Genomic DNA, 26026 nt, shown 5'->3' with positions numbered 1-26026 from the left:
GCAGAAGGTAACAATAAATACATTTCTAATGTTACAAAATATTTCTATTTCAAATAAATGCTGTTCTTTGAACATTCTATTCTTCAAATAACCCTGAAAAAAAAAACAGATTGCACAAACATAAGCTGCACAAGTGTTTGAGCACTAAATCAGCATATTAGAATGATTTCTGAAGGATTGTGTGATACTGAAGACTGGAATAATGTTAAAAATTCAGCTTTGCTGTCACAGGTAATAAATTACATTTTAAAATATATTCAAATAGAAAACCATTTAAATAAACATTTTTAAATCAGAATAATGTTTCACAATATTACAGTTTTACTTTGTTTTTGATCAAATCAATGCAGTCTTGGTGAATACAAGACATTTAGTCTTCAATTCCCAAACTTTTAAACGGTATAAAATATAAAAGAATGGAACTAGCGCATAAAATGTGCAGTGCATCAAAGTAACCACTATATAAGAATGTGACTAATATCAGCACATTGGCTGCCAACAGCGCTCGGGGTTTATTTCATTGAAAGAAATAGAGTACATAATTATGATTTACACAAGTACAAAAATAACAATCGTAAAAACAACAACAAACATCACCGATGTGCGCTTCTCTGCCAATGGAGAAAATGTCAATGAGCCTCTTCTGTTCAACACTGGCAGCTCATTTATTACAGCTCTCAATGTACATAAGGTCACTCCATTGTGAATGCAGAGAACAAAATGCATGTCTATCTCTACACAAGGTTGAAGTCTTGCACATCATTCAGTACCCAAGGAATTGCACGTTACGAAGGCATGAAAATAAAAACAATGACATTAAAATAGTGTCTTCTAAAGCTAACGCTCCTCCATAAATATTTCCTTGCTGCTTATTAAATCCACTGTACTTTCTTATAACAGAATCACAGGTTTGTGTAGCCAGGAAAATTAATGAAACTTAGGAAAAAGTGTGGGAAAAAAAAAAAAAAAAAAAAAAAAAATTTAAATTCAGAACAGCAATGACATTCTTAGGCCACATTTGTTACAGTACAACATAAAAGGCCAAAACTGTCCTCCAAAGAGTGGTCTGGGTCCAGAGGCCTGTGTGTGTGTGTTTGTGTAAGTGTTTCCATGCATGGAGGTCCCAGCATAGCGGGGGTGATGCAAGTCCATCATGGTCCCACGACATCTGCTTCTACTCAGCCCTGAAACACAGCAGCTATGTCACCTTACCTCTACTGACGTGACAGAATGTCAGCAAATATTATGATGCTTTCACAAAACATACTAATCATTCTCAGGAAACAGACGTCTGATTGCTAAATGTGTCTTCATGACTTCAAATTCACAGAATACTCTCACATTCTTTGATAGATTTGACTACATATAAAATGCAAAAGTATTATTAAACTATACAAATATTTGTATTTTTTAATGTTTACCTTTTTTTTATTTCCATTAATATATTTCCAGAATATTTTCCCCATTCATCAACATAATACTTTATGTTATATACTGTAGGAAGTTAAAATTAAAATACAGGTAACAAAATATATTATTATTACTGTTATTATTAATAATAATACATTAATAAATTATAACAATATAATATTAAATTATTAATAAATTACTATCATTACTATTAATAATAACAATAATAATTAATATTCATATTAATAATAAATTATACTAAATGTCAAATAATGTATCAAAGAATGTGTCAATATTATGTCTTTGAACCACATGGTTCAAATACATTAAGACTTAAGTCTGTTTCTGGAATAATACTTTAAATATGATGCCAGAAATATCAAATAATGTCAACATAATGATGAACAAATTCTGCTAATTGTCAGAAAACCACAGACATTTTGTTTTAATAATAATAATATTAATAATAACAACAACAATAATTTTCTAGCACAACTGGCACAACTTTTATTTCCATGAATATATTTGTAGAATATGTTTTACCATTTATCAGCATAATATGTTAATGTGTTATAATGTATAGGGAGTTTATTAAATTATTATTATTAATAATAATTATGATGATAATAATAATATTAATAATAATAATAACAACCAGTGTCAAATAATGTATCAAAGAATTGGTCAATATTCTGTCTTTGAACCATGTGGTCAAATACATTAAGACTTAATACAAGCCTATTTCTGGAATAATACTTTAAATATGATGCCATAAATATCAAATAATGTCACAACATAATGATGATGAACAAATTCTGCAATTTTCAGGAAACCACGGATGTTTTGCTTTAATAATAATAATAATAATAATAATAATAATAATTATTATTATTATTATTATATTTTTCTAGCACAACTGGCACCATTCCCTTAAAATTACTCTGTAAATCATGTTAATGATTCAAAACACTATTTGATCCAAAGAGGGAGCAAGGTTTGCCAGTAAAGATGATAATAACTCACTTCTATTGATAAAGCTCTGGTCTTCTCCTCCTAACTTGGGTTTGGCTTTTCTGGGGACTTCTGAAGCTGTGATAAGAGAAACATCTGTTACACATGTGTGGACACAGCCTAGAGCAATGCATGAATCAACAGTTTTCACTGTATTTGTATTGTTGTGATGTTAGCTTTTATTTCTTCTTGTGATCTCTGATGAGGGTGCATGTTCATATGTATTTAGGGATACATTAGTCGTAGATTTTTAATCACAGCAACTCCAACCCTCTTAAACTTCTCAACACCCTATGAACTAGTGGTTTTCCATTTTTTGGAAAACAAATATGATGATCTTCCTGCAAGGCACACCTTTACCAAATGATTAAGGCGGCTTTATATTTTTAAAGCATACTGTATGAGGAATTGATATATGATATAATAAAAAACATGTTGTTGTTGTTTTTTTGCTATTTATTTGTCATTTTCACTGTAGCCTACTAAAACATAATTAAAATATTAATTGAAGTTGTAAACATAAGTTGTAAACCTGCCATGATTTGTTCATTTTCTTATAAAATCAGTTAAGTTTTTACTCATATTTTGAGATATACTATAAAATCACCCCAAAACATTCCCATCATCTGTACAAGAGGGGGCAGTATAGGACTTCTAGTCAGCAGAACAGCCTACGACTACAAAAGAGCGTTTGAAATGAGGCCAAAGATCTACAGCTAATGTGATCAGATCAAAAAAATGAAAACATGAGATCAGAGGAGCACAGGACACCGCATTAACCAGCGTTATGGTCAGAAATTACGTGAAGAGCAAAGAATCAGAGTGAGTGGAAGCAGATGGGAATTAAATGACCACCGGTTTATTTACAGAAAAAAAAAAGGAAGAACAAAATCAATTTAAAAAAGCAATTTATGAAGAGCTTAAGCACAGGCAGAATATCTACCATACCTTTGTTTGTTCTTTAAGAAAATCAGGTAGCTGAAATTCACCCTTAAAGACCTGGGAAAACAGAGAGCCGGTTTTAGAGACTGTCACACTGTGTGCAGACACAGGAACTAACGTTACAGTCTTTCCACACAAATCAAAGGTCACTGCTCATTCATTACACAGTTAAAGCTCAAATTCTTCCCTTTTCTGTTTTTATTTCTCCACCTGAAGCTATTCTAATCTCTGAAAACATCCTTCTGAACAGCATAGATACAAACGGTTTTCTACTGTATGCCTCCAGAAAGCAGTAATGGCCAAATGAAAAGTCTGGCGCTGAACGGAAAACAGAGTCCTCTTATGTGAACCGCTCTCTTGCGCTGCTAGGAGGATATTGTGTGACAATTCCCAGGGTGTCTTAACTTCACAAAATTCACGAGCTCTATCCAGGGATGAAAGAAAGAGTGAAAGACTGTGAGAATAAAAAGAGAGCTAGACTGAATGCTGGTATGAGAAGCAGCCAGTACGTCTGTTCCAGAGAGAATGACAATCTCCAATTAAAACTCATCCAGCTGATCTCATTTCCTGGCTTTCTAAGCTTAGAAAAGTGCGAATGAGGAGCTCATGCAAGTCTTTGGGGAATGTTTGCGCGCCATCGGAAAGAAGCGCTGACCTGATGAGAAGCCAGACAACTTGGAGATTGAGCCATTATTTCAAAACACTTTCTGCTGCGGCAGGTCTAGACCGTGAGAAACCTGAAGCTTGAGCTCTTTATCCACTACTGCTGGGGCTGTCAGTTACTGGAGCTCTATGAAGGTGTTTTTCTTTTAAACAACTCGATTCATTTGTGCAGGACCGCTTGTTCAGCCAAAAATTTATTTATTCATGAATAAATAAACTCTTATGAACCAGTTATTTTCAGTGAATCAAAAACATTCAGCATGACTAAGGTAGTCTGATTCATGTTCACTGACTCTTACGAATCAGTTCTGTTAAGTATAATCTATCATTCGTCCAAGACTGTTAGCCACACTAAATCCTGTGAATATTGCACTAGAGGTGGGGATTCGTGAGTCATATCACTATGGCTAGAGAACAAACAATGGTTAGGAGAAAGACTCACATGTTTTGGCTGTGACTAGATCTGGTTCATTCATTTTGTTTGAACAAAGAACAAATGAATGAGTAGGATCTGCAGAACTCAAAAGTAAAAAAAAAAGAAAAAAAAAAAGTATATTTTATCTTATCACGACTCCAAATACTCATTCATATCCCTGTAAAAACAAGCATCTGACAAGCAGGTCTGTATTTGCTGCAATGACATATCTGGTTCTCTATGTTTGATATAACAGCAATAAATTTGTTTGGCTCGCTACTGCGAGTGAATTTTTCAGTGCTGATGTAACTGAAGCTATCCTGTAGCTATCAGCATGGGCTGCTCACTGAATAGTAGGTTTGACTTCTATAAATATACGGAGCAAGAAAATGAATCATCTGAATGATGTAATAATTGGCAAATTTGAAAGGAAAAAATATTATGTTAAGAAAAACTCATGCTGGAAAAAAAACTCAACGTTGTTTCAAGACGCATATGTCTTTGGGTAAAAGTTTGAAAAAAAAGCCATAAAAGCAGTCCATATGATGTGTTCACTATATTACAACCCTTCTGAAGCCTTTTCATGATGACGTTATTACGCCGGATCTGGGTCAGCACCGCCACACGCTCGCGTCATGATACTGTCGTGAACGCGCGTCCAAAGTGATGCAGTAGAGATGAAAATGCAGAATAAAGTCGTTATTTTTGTTTCCTTTGTGCAAAAAAGTATTCTCGTAGCTTCGTAACTTTACAGTTGAACCACTGATGTCACACGGACTACTTTGTCGATCATCTTGGTACTTTTCTGGACCTTGAACGTGGTAGTTACCTTGCTGTCTATGAGAGGGTCAAAGAGCCCTCATATTTAATTAAAAATATCTTAAATTGTGGTCCGAAGATGAACAAAGGTCTTGCGTGTTTCGAACAACACGAGGGTGAGTAATTAATGACAATTTTCATTTTTGGACCCTTTATAGGTGTTAGATACCCAGTTGTTTATAGGTTGTTATGGCCTATAAATTATAACATTTATAGATTTATATGATAAAAAGTTAATTTTGTAATTACAACATTATAATGTACAGTATGAAAAATTTATATTTGCAAAATGTAACAGTGTTAAGGTAAGCAACTGCTGGCGACATGCTTTGGCAAGAATCACACATTTTCTTCTGAAAATGTTGTTATATAAAGTGTTACACAATTTTAAATCATGCGCATGACCTCCTTTTCTGGTAAACAAACTTCCAAATTATTCTGGCCTCTAATACAGTTAAGCACGACCATTTCCACATAATGCCACTAGCAGCACTGTTGAAACCGATTTATTGATCTTAATATCAATTTCCCAACATGAATCATAACGAAGCTGCAAAGTCACTTAATAGGCATCGATTGTGGCTTTGGACAGGATTCAAAATGTACTAATTCACAGGAGACCGATGACAGACAATTAAAGGGTGGAAAAGCAAGACTGTCACTTACTCTCTGCATCCTGCAATGTATAGAAGCTTTTGTGAAGAGCAACAATGTGGGCCGGGAAGAGTCAAACTGGTGTCGAAAAACACTGAAACTCACAGATGTCTTGATAAGATAATGTCACTGAAACTTGGCCAACTATATACATCTGTCCTCATGTTGCTGCTGTCCTACATAGTTTAGGTGGATCATGTTGAATCTGCCTGAACAAACCAGAAGGAAGCAAGATAAGCAAAGGCCACCAACAAAGCATTTTTCAAAGCCTTTACAGCTAAGACGATACATGAGATGGCTATAGAAGCAGTTGACAGGAAGTCCATTAAAATAAAAATCAAGTTTTTTGTCCTTTAGTCTATGTCTATTAGCATTGAAGCCATTTATAGAGTCTTTAACAGCTGTTTTTACTCCTTTCTTGTTTACTCTTGGCATGACCGCACAGTTCAAGATTACTGTGACCTGGTAAAAATGTCAACCGGACCAAAATTCACAGGCTCCAGTAGAAATACAAGTGTGTTCCTTGTACCTTGCAAGCATTGAATTACGCTAATCTGCTTATTTTTCACTAAACGTTAAGACAATGGACATGTGATAGTGCTACCTTCATTATGCCAAATTAGTCTGGAGTGCTCAGATCAATATTACCATCTAGTAAAGCCTCATTACTTAATTGTAGAAATGGTGCATTACTGCCACAAGAAATTAGGTCTAAGTTTAATTACCACAAAACACAGGCATTTAAAAGTGCAATGATACTGAGAATGGGTTACACTGCCTTTCAACTTGTTGCTGATGTTTAATGGCATACATGGGTTCTTAAAGGGACAGTTCACTGAAAATGAAAACTCTGTCATCATTTTCTCACCCATAAAATGGGGGCAATAAAATGAACCCCATTGAATTCCAGTGATATCTTCGACCTCATTGACTTTTATTTTAAAGGCAAAAACAGTTGAAACATTATTCGAAACATCATATATAAATTTTAAATGCTCATTATTTATGAGAGCAATAGCATTTAGATGCCCTCAAAGCTAACAGACAGACTTAAAGCCTCAAAACTCTCATTTTGATTTAATCGGGTCTTAAAGGGATAGTTCACCCAAAAATGAAAATTCTGTCATTAATTACTCACCCTCATGTCGTTCCAAACCTGTTCATCTTTGGAACACAAATTAAAGTGTCATGAAACCCCAGACTACTTTTTCTGAGATTTTAGCAGAGGTGTTTGTGTTGCACATCATAGAAGACAATGTTAGCATCCGATAATTTTAACTGTTGGAGAAAACTGGTTAATTTTAAGCTTTTTTTGCGCTATTTTCATCTTCCGGGTTTAAAATCGACATTGTGTTGACGTCACAATTTGGACTATAGTACATCAATGTACTGAATAGTGGGTGTCTATTAAATTATTCATGAGACTGCGTGTTCTTATCCTGTGAGAAGATGCTTCCCTTAATTATTCACAACAGCATGTGTTGATTTGCGATGACAAACACTTCAAATTGTGAGATCGCGCACATTAACTGAGAGAAACGTTCATGGATTGAAGAAGTGTGTTTGTTTTTGCATTGTAATAAGAGTTTGGCACAGACGTGATTCATTCACTTGGTGAGCATAACCGTTTTTACAGCTCTGTGACACAACCCGTCAAAAGGCTTATATAAGAAACAGAATAAGCCTTAAAAGTTATCAGAGGTGCAACAGTGCATTCATATATACGTTTTCGATGTAGAGTGCAAATGGCTGTGCATTTATTTGTGTTTTTAACTCGATGGGAGCGAAATTAAACCGTCTGAAAATGAAGCTGTGTGTGTTGTTTGTCTCCCCTCTTCCCCCTCCACTAGAGGTCTTCACGGGTCCACTTGGATCCGAAAACCCGAGGTCCGACCCGAGACCCGAGTGGGTTCGGGTCCAAAATTTCTACGAGAGCCTCGGACACGGTTCGGGTTCGGTATTAGTGGCCTCGGGTCTCGGGTAATTTTAAATAAATGTGCTTTTTTTTTTTCAAATGGACCCGATAAGACCCGAATTCTTTTAAACTATCCTGAATGTGTACTTGCACATTCACGTTAAGTAAGGAACGCACACAGAAAAGGAGCATAAGTTTGTAACCTCGCCAACAGAAATCCATCTTATAGATATGAGATCCATCAGGAAAATGCACTCGCTTCATTACGCTGCGTATTCATGCAAGGCTTTTCTCTTTCACACCTTCTCTCACCTTGGGCAGAACTAGACGCGCAGGAAAGGGTCATTTAACACGATTACACACTAGATTCAACTCTGGGTAAAAACGTATACTAGCTTACATACGCATTAAACTTTAGATTGCAACTCCCACACAATGTGTGATATGAACCTGAATGATAACCAATGTTGTTGTCATTAACTAAAACTATTAAAAATCAAATCAGTAATTAAAAAAGATAGCTGAAATAAAACAATCTAAATATTAGATGAAAACTTAAAACTTCACTTATATTTTGTATTTTAAAAATAAATACGTTTAGGTACTAAAACTACTTATCTTAAAAAAAAAAAGTTTATTTTCAAATAAATTAAAGCTAAATAGAAATATTAAAACAAGACTAATAAAAATTAGCACATCAAATTATTAAAATAAACTAAAATTAAAAAGCTAAATTTAAAATATTAAAAAAATACTATAATTGTATATAAATAATACTGAAATACCTTAAATCATGGCTTTCCGGGGAGCTGTAACATTTTCTGTGTATTAAAAAATATATTAAAATTGTAGGTGTTAGATACCCAGTTGTTTATAGGTTGTTATGGCCTATAAATTATAACATTTATAGATTTATATGATAAAAAGTTAATTTTGTAATTACAACATTATAATGTACAGTATGAAAAATTTATATTTGCAAAATGTAACAGTGTTAAGGTAAGCAACTGCTGGCGACATGCTTTGGCAAGAATCACACATTTTCTTCTGAAAATGTTGTTATATAAAGTGTTACACAATTTTAAATCATGCGCATGACCTCCTTTTCTGGTAAACAAACTTCCAAATTATTCTGGCCTCTAATACAGTTAAGCACGACCATTTCCACATAATGCCACTAGCAGCACTGTTGAAACCGATTTATTGATCTTAATATCAATTTCCCAACATGAATCATAACGAAGCTGCAAAGTCACTTAATAGGCATCGATTGTGGCTTTGGACAGGATTCAAAATGTACTAATTCACAGGAGACCGATGACAGACAATTAAAGGGTGGAAAAGCAAGACTGTCACTTACTCTCTGCATCCTGCAATGTATAGAAGCTTTTGTGAAGAGCAACAATGTGGGCCGGGAAGAGTCAAACTGGTGTCGAAAAACACTGAAACTCACAGATGTCTTGATAAGATAATGTCACTGAAACTTGGCCAACTATATACATCTGTCCTCATGTTGCTGCTGTCCTACATAGTTTAGGTGGATCATGTTGAATCTGCCTGAACAAACCAGAAGGAAGCAAGATAAGCAAAGGCCACCAACAAAGCATTTTTCAAAGCCTTTACAGCTAAGACGATACATGAGATGGCTATAGAAGCAGTTGACAGGAAGTCCATTAAAATAAAAATCAAGTTTTTTGTCCTTTAGTCTATGTCTATTAGCATTGAAGCCATTTATAGAGTCTTTAACAGCTGTTTTTACTCCTTTCTTGTTTACTCTTGGCATGACCGCACAGTTCAAGATTACTGTGACCTGGTAAAAATGTCAACCGGACCAAAATTCACAGGCTCCAGTAGAAATACAAGTGTGTTCCTTGTACCTTGCAAGCATTGAATTACGCTAATCTGCTTATTTTTCACTAAACGTTAAGACAATGGACATGTGATAGTGCTACCTTCATTATGCCAAATTAGTCTGGAGTGCTCAGATCAATATTACCATCTAGTAAAGCCTCATTACTTAATTGTAGAAATGGTGCATTACTGCCACAAGAAATTAGGTCTAAGTTTAATTACCACAAAACACAGGCATTTAAAAGTGCAATGATACTGAGAATGGGTTACACTGCCTTTCAACTTGTTGCTGATGTTTAATGGCATACATGGGTTCTTAAAGGGACAGTTCACTGAAAATGAAAACTCTGTCATCATTTTCTCACCCATAAAATGGGGGCAATAAAATGAACCCCATTGAATTCCAGTGATATCTTCGACCTCATTGACTTTTATTTTAAAGGCAAAAACAGTTGAAACATTATTCGAATATAAATTTATAAATTTTAAATGCTCATTATTTATGAGAGCAATAGCATTTAGATGCCCTCAAAGCTAACAGACAGACTCAAAACTCTAAAACTCTCATTTTGATTTAATCGGGTCTTAAAGGGATAGTTCACCCAAAAATGAAAATTCTGTCATTAATTACTCACCCTCATGTCGTTCCAAACCTGTTCATCTTTGGAACACAAATTAAAGTGTCATGAAACCCCAGACTACTTTTTCTGAGATTTTAGCAGAGGTGTTTGTGTTGCACATCATAGAAGACAATGTTAGCATCCGATAATTTTAACTGTTGGAGAAAACTGGTTAATTTTAAGCTTTTTTTGCGCTATTTTCATCTTCCGGGTTTAAAATCGACATTGTGTTGACGTCACAATTTGGACTATAGTACATCAATGTACTGAATAGTGGGTGTCTATTAAATTATTCATGAGACTGCGTGTTCTTATCCTGTGAGAAGATGCTTCCCTTAATTATTCACAACAGCATGTGTTGATTTGCGATGACAAACACTTCAAATTGTGAGATCGCGCACATTAACTGAGAGAAACGTTCATGGATTGAAGAAGTGTGTTTGTTTTTGCATTGTAATAAGAGTTTGGCACAGACGTGATTCATTCACTTGGTGAGCATAACCGTTTTTACAGCTCTGTGACACAACCCGTCAAAAGGCTTATATAAGAAACAGAATAAGCCTTAAAAGTTATCAGAGGTGCAACAGTGCATTCATATATACGTTTTCGATGTAGAGTGCAAATGGCTGTGCATTTATTTGTGTTTTTAACTCGATGGGAGCGAAATTAAACCGTCTGAAAATGAAGCTGTGTGTGTTGTTTGTCTCCCCTCTTCCCCCTCCACTAGAGGTCTTCACGGGTCCACTTGGATCCGAAAACCCGAGGTCCGACCCGAGACCCGAGTGGGTTCGGGTCCAAAATTTCTACGAGAGCCTCGGACACGGTTCGGGTTCGGTATTAGTGGCCTCGGGTCTCGGGTAATTTTAAATAAATGTGCTTTTTTTTTTTCAAATGGACCCGATAAGACCCGAATTCTTTTAAACTATCCTGAATGTGTACTTGCACATTCACGTTAAGTAAGGAACGCACACAGAAAAGGAGCATAAGTTTGTAACCTCGCCAACAGAAATCCATCTTATAGATATGAGATCCATCAGGAAAATGCACTCGCTTCATTACGCTGCGTATTCATGCAAGGCTTTTCTCTTTCACACCTTCTCTCACCTTGGGCAGAACTAGACGCGCAGGAAAGGGTCATTTAACACGATTACACACTAGATTCAACTCTGGGTAAAAACGTATACTAGCTTACATACGCATTAAACTTTAGATTGCAACTCCCACACAATGTGTGATATGAACCTGAATGATAACCAATGTTGTTGTCATTAACTAAAACTATTAAAAATCAAATCAGTAATTAAAAAAGATAGCTGAAATAAAACAATCTAAATATTAGATGAAAACTTAAAACTTCACTTATATTTTGTATTTTAAAAATAAATACGTTTAGGTACTAAAACTACTTATCTTAAAAAAAAAAAGTTTATTTTCAAATAAATTAAAGCTAAATAGAAATATTAAAACAAGACTAATAAAAATTAGCACATCAAATTATTAAAATAAACTAAAATTAAAAAGCTAAATTTAAAATATTAAAAAAATACTATAATTGTATATAAATAATACTGAAATACCTTAAATCATGGCTTTCCGGGGAGCTGTAACATTTTCTGTGTATTAAAAAATATATTAAAATTGTAGGTGTTAGATACCCAGTTGTTTATAGGTTGTTATGGCCTATAAATTATAACATTTATAGATTTATATGATAAAAAGTTAATTTTGTAATTACAACATTATAATGTACAGTATGAAAAATTTATATTTGCAAAATGTAACAGTGTTAAGGTAAGCAACTGCTGGCGACATGCTTTGGCAAGAATCACACATTTTCTTCTGAAAATGTTGTTATATAAAGTGTTACACAATTTTAAATCATGCCCATGACCTCCTTTTCTGGTAAACAAACTTCCAAATTATTCTGGCCTCTAATACAGTTAAGCCCGACCATTTCCACATAATGCCACTAGCAGCACTGTTGAAACCGATTTATTGATCTTAATATCAATTTCCCAACATGAATCATAACGAAGCTGCAAAGTCACTTAAAAGGAGCATAAGTTTGTAACCTCGCCAACAGAAATCCATCTTATAGATATGAGATCCATCAGGAAAATGCACTCGCTTCATTACGCTGCGTATTCATGCAAGGCTTTTCTTTTTTTGTGTGCAGAAGCCTTTTGCCGGAGATTAGGTTGCAGACAACACTAGTGAAGCCATGAATTATGATATGATCATGAGTTATGCTTTAGATTAGCTATGAAAAGCTATCGATTTAATTTTTATCAAACTATCACGTTTATTTTTCAAATCCACTGGTCACAACTGAAAGTCGAACTCAGAAATAACTTGTATCCATCAGGCAGGCAATAATATAAAATAATAACCAAATTAAATACATGTTAAATAAATTAAAGTAATGGAGAAGCGGCCAAATCAGTCAGCAGGATGCCGGGATTTTCCTGACAGGCTGCATGGCTGCAGGCGGTGCACACGTCAATGCCATTTACGTTTGGGTTCAGTCGGGTTCGAAAATAAATGCAGTCGGGTCAGACTCGGGTCTAATTTCATCGTGTCGGTCTCGGGTTGGTTTTTTCTTTTTGAAAAAATAATTTATGCACGTCGGGTTCGGGCAAGAAGTGATTCGGGTCGGGTACAGATTTTAGGACCCGAGAAGACCTCTACCCTCCACTCGCAGCACACCAAGCCCACTTTTTTAAGCATTTTTTAAAATTGTGGTGAGAACTAACCAGTGCTGGGGTTCATGACCCTTTAAGATATTTTTGATGAAATCCGAGAGCTTTCTGACCCTAGACTGCGAGCTACGGGAATACTTTTTGTGCACAAAGAAAACTAAAATAACGACTTTATTCAACAATTTCTACTCTTCCGTGTCAGTCTTATACACGCATTCACAACAGTACCACAACTGACACAGAAGAGAATAAACTGTTGAATAAAGACGTCATTTTTTTCTTTGCGCACAAAAAGTATTCTCGTAGCTTCATAAAATTACAGTTGAACCACTGATGTCACATGGACTATTTTAATGATGTCCTTCCTACCTTTCTGGGCCTTGAACATGGTAGCTTCCCTATAGTCTATGGAGGGACAGAAAGCTCTCGGATTTCATCAAAAATATCTTAATTTGTGTTCCGAAGATGAACGAAGGTCTTACGGGTTTGAAACGATATGAGGGTGAGTAATTAATGACATAATTTTCATTTTTGGGAGAACTAACCCTTTAACAAGGAACTTTATTAAAGTAATAAAGTAGTAGTAAAAATGCTTAGAAAGTTGGCCTGTCTCAGGTATTTGATATTGTAACTGATGCAATGTTGAGTAATCTTTGAAGTTAAATGCAACACAAATACTTGGTTTGCCTTGAATCCGCCTCAAAACAAAGAGGACAAAACCATGCATGTTAATGGCAGAGCAGCTGCAAAAGTCATCAAATCTTACCAGACCTCAGCTGTAACCCTGAGTTCATCAGGTCTCTTCTACAGACCTGCACCATGACTCTGCAACATAGCAGCTTTTTCTCTGATGAGCTGGAGTCTTGCAGTTCGCCTCTGTTTCCAAGGAAACCTCACTATTGAGAGGCTTGCGACTTCAAAGCCATTTCGACAGCTATCCAGATACTGTACAGAAATGGCAGGGAGACTTGCATTCAAAGCATATTATAAAAAGCCACAACGGCCTGCTTACAGCAAGGACATCATGTGAAAGAGACCAAGTGTATCTAGAGCCAAATTAATCAAAAACACAGATGGTCGCTGTGGGAAAACGAAGTATTCAAGTAATATACAAGCCTAAACGCTCCTCCCACACTGAGGGTTCTCTCATTTTGAAACACTCCAGGCAGTTGTTTTACATGCAAATATTTGCAGTAGGAAGAGCATTTTGAGTAATTTTATAGTCGATTGCTCTAACACTTATAATGAGCGATCAATTTCTGTACATTTAACTAACCCTATTTATCTAAACACCCCTTTTTTTAGCATTTCACATGTTCGAGGTGATACATGGTGATAGTTGGAGTCTGTTGTGTATGATTGCTGATAGCGATCTGACAAGCGACAGAATTTCTTGGGCACTTCTCACTTTTGTTTCACATAAGCAGATCCTCATCCGGTGGGATGCACTACTGTAACAAGAAGCAAATATACCAATACGAAATAGTGCCACACTTGGATGCTCCCGTAAGAATAAACCATCACCTCTCATCAGTTCAAAGTTGTATCCATAATGTCACCAACTGCATTTAGTTGTTCCCGTAAGATTTGGGTGAGAGATTCAATGTGAAAGCACATGTCATTGTTGCCTATGGCAGAAAAATCAATTTGCGAGTAATTTGAGTGGTGTTTTCACTAGTCAACTAGCTATTTTCAAAACGAGTTACTCATTTGTAATGCACGTTTCAATGACACGCCAGTCGTTTCTTGCGTGGATCTAATAATTGATTCAAAAATACATTTTAAATGCAATTTAAAATGCTATTTACATTTTTAAGATCAGTTTGGTTGTAAAACGGTGGTGGTGACTCCCTAAATTTTTAATGGTATGCATGAATTGATGTTTGTAAAACTTTTTACCTTGAAATATACACTACTGTTTAAAAGTTTGGGGTCAGTAAGTTTTATTTCGTAAGGACACAATAAATTGATCAAAAGAGACATTAAAGACATTTATAATGTCTTATAAATGCTGTTCTTTTGAACTTTACTACTGATCAAATAATCTAGAAAAACATGCATCACAGTTTCCACAAAAATATGAATCAGTTTTCAACAGTGATAATTACGAAATGAAATCAGCAAATTATAATAACACTGAAGACTAGAGTAATGGCTGCTGATTTTGCCATCATAGGAATAAATTACATTTTAAAATATATTAAAATAGAAAACAGTTGTTTTAAATTGTAAAATATTATTTATAAATAAAATATCCAAACCATACATTTCACACGGCACATGTACTGAAACTACATTTTTAAAAGATTTCCCTTTTCTTTATTGTGGAAGCTCTTATTTGTCATTGACCAACATGCTTAGTCCGCATCAATTTCAGCAATCCAAAGCATTAAAATGCTAGAGGAGCAAATTAAAGGCCTACTGACCTATTATGACAGCACTATAATACTTAAAGCACAGAGAAACCCTGCGTTTAATGGAACTTCTGAAGCACAGCTTGCTTCTCAGACTTCAAAAAAAGAGTCACAGCACAGTTCACAAATTGTACTGCACATGCTCTGTGTTACGGCCTGTCTGCATAGCGCACCTTGTGAGCAGATCTTAGATCTTCGCTGTTGTGTGTGTGTCATACTTCATGTCGAAGGAGGGAGGGGGAGGCTTAACGACTGATCCATGCAGCTGTGTTTGATCCAGTGGAAGTACACATTAATACGCAGCAGATGTGCTTCTCCCTATGTTTCTATCTCACACACACATACACACACAGCCTTGAGTGAAAAAGATCTGGCTGTTGAAGGAAAGGGACTACAACAATAGCTTTTCAAAAGAATGCTGAATGAAATCCGGACTGCTGCGTAGGGTACAAGCATGCACAAAACTGGCCAAAATATGCAGTAACACAAACAAATGCGAGAAAGATTAAATACAATACAGCTACAAACAAACAACACACTCCTGCGCCTAGTTTTAAAAGCTCCCTCCTCCATTTTGGAACAAAACATCAAACATTCATGCTTTGTCCAACTTGCAGAATTTTCTAGTTGAATTACTGTTCTTTTAAAACAAAAAAGATTGCAGGGTTTCGGTGAGAAGAATGGCATAAGTTTTATTAAACAAGCGAAACATATGGAACTGACAGAGATTGGCGCCTATTGAATCGCTGAGAGTGATATGTCCAAAAAAAAGCAGCAATTGCTCAGCTAAGAGGATCTTCTGTGTGTGGGAAAGAGGGAACAACTGTCATGGAAAGCAAAGCGCAACTGCAGAATAGTTCAAGGTTGACAAACGCTTCAGACTGTCGTGGAGTATTAAAGGGACAGTTCACCGAAAACTCACTCTCATGTTGTTCCAAAGCTGTATGACTTTCTTTTGTGGAACACAAAAGATGATATTTTGAAGAACGTTTTGACCTTATCATGAAAAACAACATTGGCTCCTACTGACTTTCAATTAGGGCTGGGCGATATGGGCAAAAAAATATCACAATAATTTTTTTTCATATCAGTCGATAATTATCACGATAGATTTCAAATCTTTATTTCTTTCAAGTTTAAAGGCAGTTTTCTAGGTAATTGTATGAAAAAGAGTAGTCTAAATACAGTGCCGTGAAAAGGTTTTTGCCCCCTTCCCGTTTTTTTTAATTATTTTTTTTGCGCGTATGTCACACTTAAAAGATTCAGATCATCAAAAAAAAATTAATATTACACACAGATAACCCGAGTAAATACAAAATGCAGTTTTGAAATGATTTCATTTATTAAGGGAAAAAAGCTGTCCAAACCTGCCTGGCACTATGTGAAAAAGTAATTGCCCCCTAAATCTAATAACTGGTTGTGCCACCCTTGGCAGCAACAACTGCACTCAAACGTTGGCGATAACTGGCAATGAGTCTTTCACATCGCTGTGGAGGAATTTTGGCCCACTCTTCTTTGCAGAATTGTTTTAATTCAGCCACATTGGAGGGTTTTCCAGAATGAAAGGACTGTTTAAGGTTATGCCACAGCATCTCAATCAGATTTAATTCTGGACTTTGACTTGGCCACTCCAAAACCTTAATTTTGTTTTTCTTGAGCCATTCAGAGGTGGACTTGCTGGTGTGTTTGGGATCATTGTCCTGCTACATAACCCAAGTGCGCTTGAGTTTGAGGTCACAAACTGACGGCCGGACATTCTCCTTCAGGATTTTCTGATAGAGTGCAGAATTCATGGTTCCGTCAATTATGGCAAGTCATCCAGGTCCTGAAGCTGCAAAGCAGCCCCAGACCATCACACTTCCACCACCATTTTTGACTGTTGGTGTGATGATCTTTTTATGAAATGCTGTGTTGGCTTTACGCCAGATGTAACGGGACACACACCTTCCAAAAAGTTAAACTTTTGTCGCATCACAGAATATTTGCCCAAAAGTCTTGGGGATAATCAGGATATTTTTTGGCAAATGTGAGACGAGCCTTTGTGTTCTTTTTGGTCAGCAGTGGCTTTTGCCTTGGAACTCTCCCATGGATGCCGTCTTTGCCCAGTCTCTTTCTTATTGTTGAATCATGAACACTGACTGAACACTTGAGGCAAGTGAGGCCTGCAGTTCTTTAGATGTTGTTCTGGGTTCTTTTATGACCTCCTGGATGAGTCGTCGTTGCCACTGTTCCAAGTTTTCTCCATTTGTGGATAATGGCTCTGACCGTGGTTCGCTGGAGTCCCAAAGCCTTAGAAATGGCTTTATAACCCTTTCTAGACCGATACATGTCAACTATTTTGTTTCTCATCTGTTCTTGAATTTCTTTAGGTCGTGGCATGATGTGTTGCTCTTTAAGCATGCTTCACTTTGTCAGACAGGTTCTATTTAAGTGATTTCTTGATTCAACAGGTCTGGCAGTACTCAGGCCTGAATGTGGCTAGTGAAATTTAAGCTTTCTAAAAGCTTTCTAAGCTTTCATTGTCCTTTTGCCGCACAAACATTATATCGAACATTAATCAAATTCTTGTTAGCATTTTATTGAGGAAAATTAAATCGCGACAACTATAGTTTTTTTTATTGCCCAGCCCTACTTTCAATGTATGGGGAAAACATTTAAATATCTTCTTCTATGTTTCACAGAAAAAAGAAAAGTCATGACAATTCATTTATGGGTGAACTATTACTATAAAAAGACTTTCGAATTGGATTTCGAGATGTTCTGACCACAAATACATTCCTACAGCTGAGAAAAGGGCAACTGGGATGAAGTTGTGGCCAGAAAACATTGCACAGCCGTGTCATAATGCCACTTATATTTTTCCAAGGATAGGAATCTGACACGGCTTTTCCCCTCAAGCTCTCTGAGCTGGACTGGCACATTGATAGAGCTCGACAGGGGCCTCTTCCTGACCTTAGAGGAAAAAAATGCCCCACTTTTCACTGTGACTGTGGTTCGCTGCTCAAGTAGCATAAAAATGCTTTCCACCACAGTCAGCACTCCATCAAGTCATGCAATTTTCCAAAGTTCTGTTATGTTTCAACATGGAAAAACGCTAATAGAGTGAAGCTTTATATCAGGCCTTTCATAGTGAATGACAAGCCCACCTTGAGTGGCACAGCATCCATTATATAGTAAGGAACAGGGACACTGCTACAACCAGAAATGTTTTCCTGTAACTCACAGCAACTCGAAACCTGTCTGCTTGAGGAACACGAAGAGCCTGGAGCCATTTTGATCAATCTTAAAGGCTCTTATGGGGTTTTAAACACATTTTATATTATTTTTTTCCCTATGGTTTAGCATATGATTTCGTCATTAACCACTGCAAATGGATAGAAGCTGTGAGAGCATGGTGTAATACTGCTGATGTAAGAACTGAGCCTAAATTCTCTTTATTAAAATGAGACTTCCAGTCTGAACGAGAAGAAAGGGACACTATAAGGTCATATTTCTGTCATGTGACCATCATTTTGAGCTATCGATGATAAAGTGAGCGAGCAGCTACAACTTCTCTTGAACTATCATCATAGACTGAATTAGCATCCAAATTGTCTTGATCTTTAGCTCAGTAAACAAGGGAGAAAAAGGAATTACACAAAGTATTGAGATTAATGGGAAATAAATGGTTGGTCAATTCACAAGCTCGACTTGTAATAGAATGTACATTTATTAAGGTTTGACAGCGGTAAGCTGGGTCTATATAAACCAGTGAACCATGAATCATTAGCAATCAATAACGTCAGAGAAATTATGATGGAGAGATGGATTCAATGAGTGTCAATCAATGTATGGTCCTTTATAAAGAACACCCACTTCATCTAAATCATGTGGGACTCTATAAACTAAACAAAATGACTGAAATTTAATTGTATTATCCTTCATTAAGGAAAAAAATCTTATTTGAGATGGGTGATGTGAGATTTCTAGTGTCTACCTAGGAGTAGATCTATAATAATAATAATAATAATAATGTAAAGTATAAAATAATTAAAAATATTTTTAAGCATTTTACATTTTACAATATTATTATTATTTGAATAATAATATTGTAATAATAATAATAATATTGTAAAATGTCAAATATAATTAAAAAAGATTTTTAAATATATTTTACAATATTATTATTATTATTATAGACCTACTATATATATATACACACACACACACACACACACACACACCCTTGAATTTTTTAATAAACGCATGCAGTTCTCACAGTTTTTCACTAAACGAAACAGAAAAAGAAAAATATGTAATGTTATTTTTATGGACCAATACAACAATCCATAAATAAACAGTAATTTTTCTATTTTCTATTTTTATATATCTATATCAATAAATGTCAACAAATACAGTATATTGTCAATATTTGTTATATTGCACAGTCCTGTCCCTCAGTCTCAATCTAATCATTTGAAACCTATAAACAGCAGGTCTTTCGATAAGCATTGCGTCAAAATCTAAGAGAGACACAATAGAACCTATTGGAGCTGTAATAGCTCACATATAGATTCTCTGATCTGCATAACCGTCCTGTGCTAATCCCAGAGGTGCACCCGTTTCACACATGGAGCTGCTCGCCCCTGCAGGATGTGTGGAATGTAAATGGCGTTTTAATACTTGGATTAAAAAGTAAAAAGCACAAAAGTTAAGCGACACCAAATCCTCTGATCCCAGTCTCATAACATACAGCCTAGCTTGAGGAACACTTTTAACCTACATAGCGTGGCTATGTGTTCGATACATATCTGACCTGATAATATCAGCAAGATGATTTACTAGTGGATGGAGGAGAATGAGGTCGAGGTGCATTAAGGTACAAATGAGTAAGATATTTAGTGGAGATGCTCACTCTTCTAGTGTTATCCAGGACGAGGGGGTCGGGCCGGCCGTAGTTGGGAGGGTTGGCGTGGGGATCATAGCCAAGCCGGGCCAGCATGGGGGCGATGGCAGGCATGTCCCGCAGCACATCTGGGGGGATCTTACCCACCCACTTGGATAAGGCCTCCATGTTGACAGGCTTGATCACCTGGTCTGTAGATCTCTCTACCCTGTGGAGCAAAAGCAGTGTGTCAGTGGAGCAGAAAGATGTGCACAGGTGCTTTACCGTCTTACCGCTGTGGACTAATTGGGTCTAATTAGATTGAGCAATGCAATTAAAGAAAGCTCCAGGCTATGTATGACGCTTCAAACGAACGGCCTTTCATTCTCTCCAAGATCAGCACCCAAATGCATCCCATTTCATATTCCACACTATCTTTGCATTTGATGAGGTGCAAATGACATTGATGGATGCTTCTTGATTTGCTAGTCTAGATGTATAAATTTCAGCACAACCTGGCAGTTTCAATGGCTTTTTGCTGACATAAATGAACTTACCAGTTTTATTGAACTCCAATAAATTATTATAGTCTAGTTTTTACTGCTTACTGTAGCACATATTCCACTTTCTAACCTGCTAAATAAGCTGCTTTCCATCACTTCACCATAAAACGTGTGTGGATTCAAATTTGCAGAGAGATTAAATATGAATCAGGCATTATGTCCCACCCTAGGTAAATTATTCATATGTCTGAAATTAAATATTTACAAAGCCATGGAAAAACCAGTACATGTCAGGTTTTTGTTTATAGAGAACACATAGGAGTGGCTTACTTTTTAGGAGAGTTTAGTTTACCTATCACTGACATTTGCATAGGGATGAACCTTTTTTCCAAGAAAATTGGAAAATCTACTGGACGCCCATCATTGTTCTCTTATGACAGCAGATTGGAACTACAAATATTGGGTCAATCCCACAAAGTCTGTCAAGCACATGTGCGGGTTATATTGCCCTTGAAAATCAAAAGAAAAGAAATTGTGTTTTGCATTGATATTATTTTCTTGACTATTTGGCACATTATCCCACCATCTCATTATAAAATATTAAGATAATTATGTAATTATCTATTATTGTTAATTATATTTTATTGTTAATTAAAAAGTATTGTTTTTAGTGTAGATGCAAATAAATTGCAAAATTATAAATTGCAAACTAAATAATAAAATAAAATGAATACATTTCTTTTGACAAAAATAGTTTATCATATATAAAATAATAATTTATTAAAATAAATAATTATTAATTTGATATTATTATTCATTTTAAATATTACATACATACATACAGTACATACATACACTAATGCATATACACACACACATATATATACATTTATTTATAATTTTTTTTCACTCCATTACAAATGCTCTCTTTCTCTGTTCTTCCAACTTTGAATGGATCTGTCTCTTGTTTGGACTGAGATGACTGCAGTTGGAGACGGATGGAGTCATTGAGGCCATATCCCTCCCTGTTTTTATTATTTCTTCCCTCATAGAGAAGACTGGCTCCAGATGGGAAATAGATTACTACACTCAATCCCCATCTGCAGCCAAGACACTGGGGAACGTCAGCTTCACTGCCGCCCCACATCAGAGTGCTGTGTGGATCCAGTGCACAACACCCTGAGGCGCTTAGTTATAATCCCTGAATACAGCAAACAATGACACAACAACCAGTGGTAAGACTCATGCTGGCACGTTTAGGAGTGTGTATGTGTAAAACCAAGTGAACAACCCAGCAGTCTGTGTGACAAACGTGCCTCGTCATGCCTTCTCAAACATCAACTACAGAGCCGTGACAAGTAATGGGAAGGGCAATCCTTTCAATTTATTTCAGTGAAAAAGTTTCACCAGTTAGTTTACATAATCACACAACGACATCAGGTATACACACATCCCAGTCTCATGGCATTTTGTGACATAGTCATGAAATTTTAATCTATTGATTTGTGTTCATGGACATGAATTTCTCTTTTTTTCGTGTCACTCAGCACGACTTTCAGTGTAATGTATTTCAATAGGGATTGTCTCAGTACAGGGTACACTTTCATTGTTTAAATCTTTGCATTTGTAAAACTAGAAATGATTTTATATTATTTTGGAGCACCTAACACCACTCCTTACCCTAAACCTAACCACTTCTCAACAAGCAAATGTAAATACGGGCACATGTATTTATTACAAAAATTGACCACAAACAGTAGAAAAGTATTACAAACATCTCATTAGGGTTGTGCCGATAGACGATAGTATCGTGTATCGACGATAGTCAGAGATATCGCCTGTGGCTGATGCCACTGACGATAGCAAGACGATTATTATTAGGTTAGTATTACTATCTAATTAATATTAGGGCTTATCTGTTCCATTATATTTATTTTTCCGCGTTTTAACAGTGTTGCATGTTATAACCAATCACACACGATTATGTTATGCTTATGAATGCAATGGCCAATCAGAGGCATTCAGAGGAGTCATCGCTGAAACAGCGGAGTTTCGTTGTTCAGCGCGTGCTGACTGAATTCTGACTCGCAAATTCTTTCATCATAAACAACAAAGTGCAGATGTAAGTGCAATGTAAGAATAAGAGATTTATTCATCATACAGTGTAGATAGCTTCACTGATTTTAATGGGAGTGTATTTTAAAGTGCATAAACTCGCGCTAGACTGAGCTTTTGATGATGTTCTTTGGTAATGTAAATGGTCTTTGCTCATTTTCTGTAGCTGCTTTTTGAATAACTGAGGAAATATAAGCATTATAATTAGTAACTTACAATGTTTCTATTGAATTGTTATGTTAATTGTTAAATAGAAATTCAGTCACATTAAAAAGGTTGTTTTTAGCCATACGCTGGAGTTGGTTCACTTTCCGGCAATGAAACTAAGTAAATAAATAATTAAATAAATGAACACGATAATACCGTGTATCAGCGATCTCACAGGCTGATGATAGGACGATATGAAAATTGAGCATATCGCCCAGCACTACATCTCATATTGCATTCCAAATCTTCCGATGCCATGCAAAGTCGTTATATGAACAGACTGAGTGAAATTTAAGGTTTTATTGCTGAAGTAATCTTGCTCCGTGAACGCTCAGTTACAAGACACACGACAGCCAATGCCAATGCAATTTCACAATCAAATCTGACATAACGCATATTTTATTAAATAAAAAAAAAGTAAATATTATATGATGGCTGATTAAAACGAAATCACCGAACGTGTTGCAGTGGCAGAAAGAATAACGTTTCAAACAGTTCAGTCTGATTTGATGAAATGGTTCATCCAGTTCACACAAAAAAAGAATGATTCGTTTGTGAACTGGACATCACTAAATGTAACTGGAGACAGTCATGTACATTACAAACCTAAGGTCTAATACTTTGAGGTGTGTATTTGGCAATCTAAAAATGCTAAACTCAGGAACATCTAGTCCTCTTACATCTAGTCTGCTCTTATTCCTGGAATGTAGGAACACAGCGGTCCATGAGTTATTGAATTCACCTTCCCATCACACCCTCCCCGACCTCAGCCTCAGCGTTAGAGACCTGCATTTCTCCCCAGGCACCACAAAGTCCATTTATACTGGCAAGCCGCTCCGCTGTACATTTCATTGTTCAAGTCCCTGGCCGACGCAGTCCTTCACTTCTCTAATCCATTTACATTGGAATTGCACTTCGGCTGCAACGTGATTAATAGAATTACTGTTTCCCAAGACAGAGAGGACTGTTTTCTTTCTTTGCTGCAGTTATTTTCCTTAGTGGAAAACTCAAAAATCATTCATTGAAAAACAGAAAAAGCAAGCACACGTAAGCGTGGACAGGAGTAAAAGCCATTTCTGACAGCCTGGCAGTGGATATGTCATGCTATTCCCTAGAAAATAACATCCTCGTTTCAGCAGTTGCTATGGCTAACACATGCCAAACACGCAGTCTGCCTGCGCTGACGCTAATCGGTATGAATCTCTTTATGATACATAGCTGACACCCTTTGAGGTGAGATTTGCATCTGCAAGCTTTGTAAAAGCACAAATACTGTATGAAAGAAAAGAGCAGGGATGTGTTGCTGCAGTAGCCACAGAACAAGGATGCAGATAAGCTGTTTGATTTAAAAGGGGTCATATGATGCGATTTCAAGTTTTCCTTTGTCTTTGGAGTGTTACGATCTGTTCATGCATACGTAAGATCCGTAAAGCTGCAAAGACTGAAGTCTCAATCTCAAAGAGATATTCTTTATAAAAGTTAAGACTCGTCCACGCCCTCCTAAAACGCTTCATTCAAACACGCCGCCACATATTTACGTCACTGTGTTGGAAGATTTGCATAACACCGCCCAAATGTTTATGCAAAGAAAGAAGGCATAACTTTTATTCTCGCTGTAGTATTGTTGACATTGCCACCACCACCATGTCGTGGAGACGCTGTGTTTCCAAATATGGTAAGGGGCGAAACATTTCTGTCACACGCTTGAGGTATTCAGCCAACCACAACGCACTAGATTGCTGGCCAATCAGAGCACACCTCGCTTTTCCGACCGATGAGCTTTGTAAAAATCGACGCGTTTCAGAAAGGCAGGGCAGAGAGGACCAACAATAATGTACGGTATGTGGAAAATAATGTTTTTTTAACCTTAAACCGCATAAACACATTGCATTACACCAAATACATAAAATAATGTTATTTTTAGCATCGTCATATGACCCCTTTAACCAGAACTGGTTACACGGATATACCATATTTCATATTTTATCAATTAATTTCATCATATGGTTCATATTAAATTCATCACATTATGCATTTAGCACATGTTTTTATCCCAAGCAGCTTACAATAGAGGAACATAAGCAATTTGTCACAGAGCCAACAATATGCAAACAAACATATGCATATTAGCTGGGGGAAAAAATACAATTTAAAGTATTATTTGCATATAGGTATTTCAAGCCTTAATTGATTCCTAATAGGGATGTAACGATATGAAAATTTCATATCACGATTATAGTGGCCAAAGTTATCACGGTTATCAATACTATCACGGTTTTGTTAAATTTAGATGAAAATGTTCAAAAAGAACTGATACACACACTGAAAACATTTAAATAAGTTTTATATTTGAAAATCAACAAACAACAAATACAATTAGCAGCTATATGCACTTTTTTTTTTAGCATAAACATTGAATTAACATGAACATGAAGCCATAATAATAATAATAATAAATCACTCAATATTTGTCAGTGATGGAAATGTGATTTAAGACGGTAGTGTAAGCAAGTTTAGTTTAAAAACGTTTAATAGTAAATAAGACACAATTAGACAATATTTGAATAAAATAATAATAATAATAAATATTTATTTGCAACAACTGATGGAGTACTGAATGCTGCATGCACACGCAGCCTTGTCAAGGTAACATCTGGTCAGTCATTCCCTTCGCCAAGGGAGTTCCAAACGCTTATACGAGACAGTAATGCCCTGCACCCTTCAAAGAACACACTTCAAGGGCTCTGCCCTTCAAAGGGAGTAGGGCACAGAGATGCTCACTTCTGTTTGGAATTCGCCCCATGTCTCTTGTATCACCGCAGAGGCGCGGATGCGCTCTCTCGTTTCATTCAAATGCAGCTTGTCGTCTTGAGTCTCAATTTTTGACTGTATTGAAAATGAAATCAGAGGAATTTAGTATTAAT

At 36.1% G+C, this 26026-nt stretch overlaps 1 protein-coding gene across 2 annotated transcripts in view; it reads right to left on the bottom strand.

Moving 5' to 3' along the window:
- Positions 1–984: 984 nt before the first annotated feature.
- The window catches only part of tpst1 (tyrosylprotein sulfotransferase 1), a 46948-nt gene continuing 21906 nt past the window's right edge, over positions 985–26026 (bottom strand). The window contains exons 3-6 of one of the 2 annotated variants that reach the window (XM_016273529.1): positions 20308–20506; positions 3370–3420; positions 2434–2499; positions 985–1184 (exon numbers count right to left, since the gene is read on the bottom strand). In XM_016273529.1, the coding sequence (XP_016129015.1) occupies positions 2464–2499; positions 3370–3420; positions 20308–20506 (286 nt within the window). In that variant the 3' untranslated portion in view covers positions 985–1184; positions 2434–2463. The remainder of the gene's footprint in view (positions 1185–2433; positions 2500–3369; positions 3421–20307; positions 20507–26026) is intronic. The other variant, XM_016273530.1, reaches the window with a different exon arrangement.

Source organism: Sinocyclocheilus grahami, unplaced genomic scaffold (assembly GCF_001515645.1).
Source record: "Sinocyclocheilus grahami isolate Dianchi unplaced genomic scaffold, SAMN03320097.WGS_v1.1 scaffold79.1, whole genome shotgun sequence".
Classification (NCBI taxonomy): Eukaryota; Metazoa; Chordata; class Actinopteri; order Cypriniformes; family Cyprinidae; genus Sinocyclocheilus; species Sinocyclocheilus grahami.
Note: the sequence above shows the minus strand (reverse complement) of the source record. Positions and strands in the feature narration are given on the sequence as shown.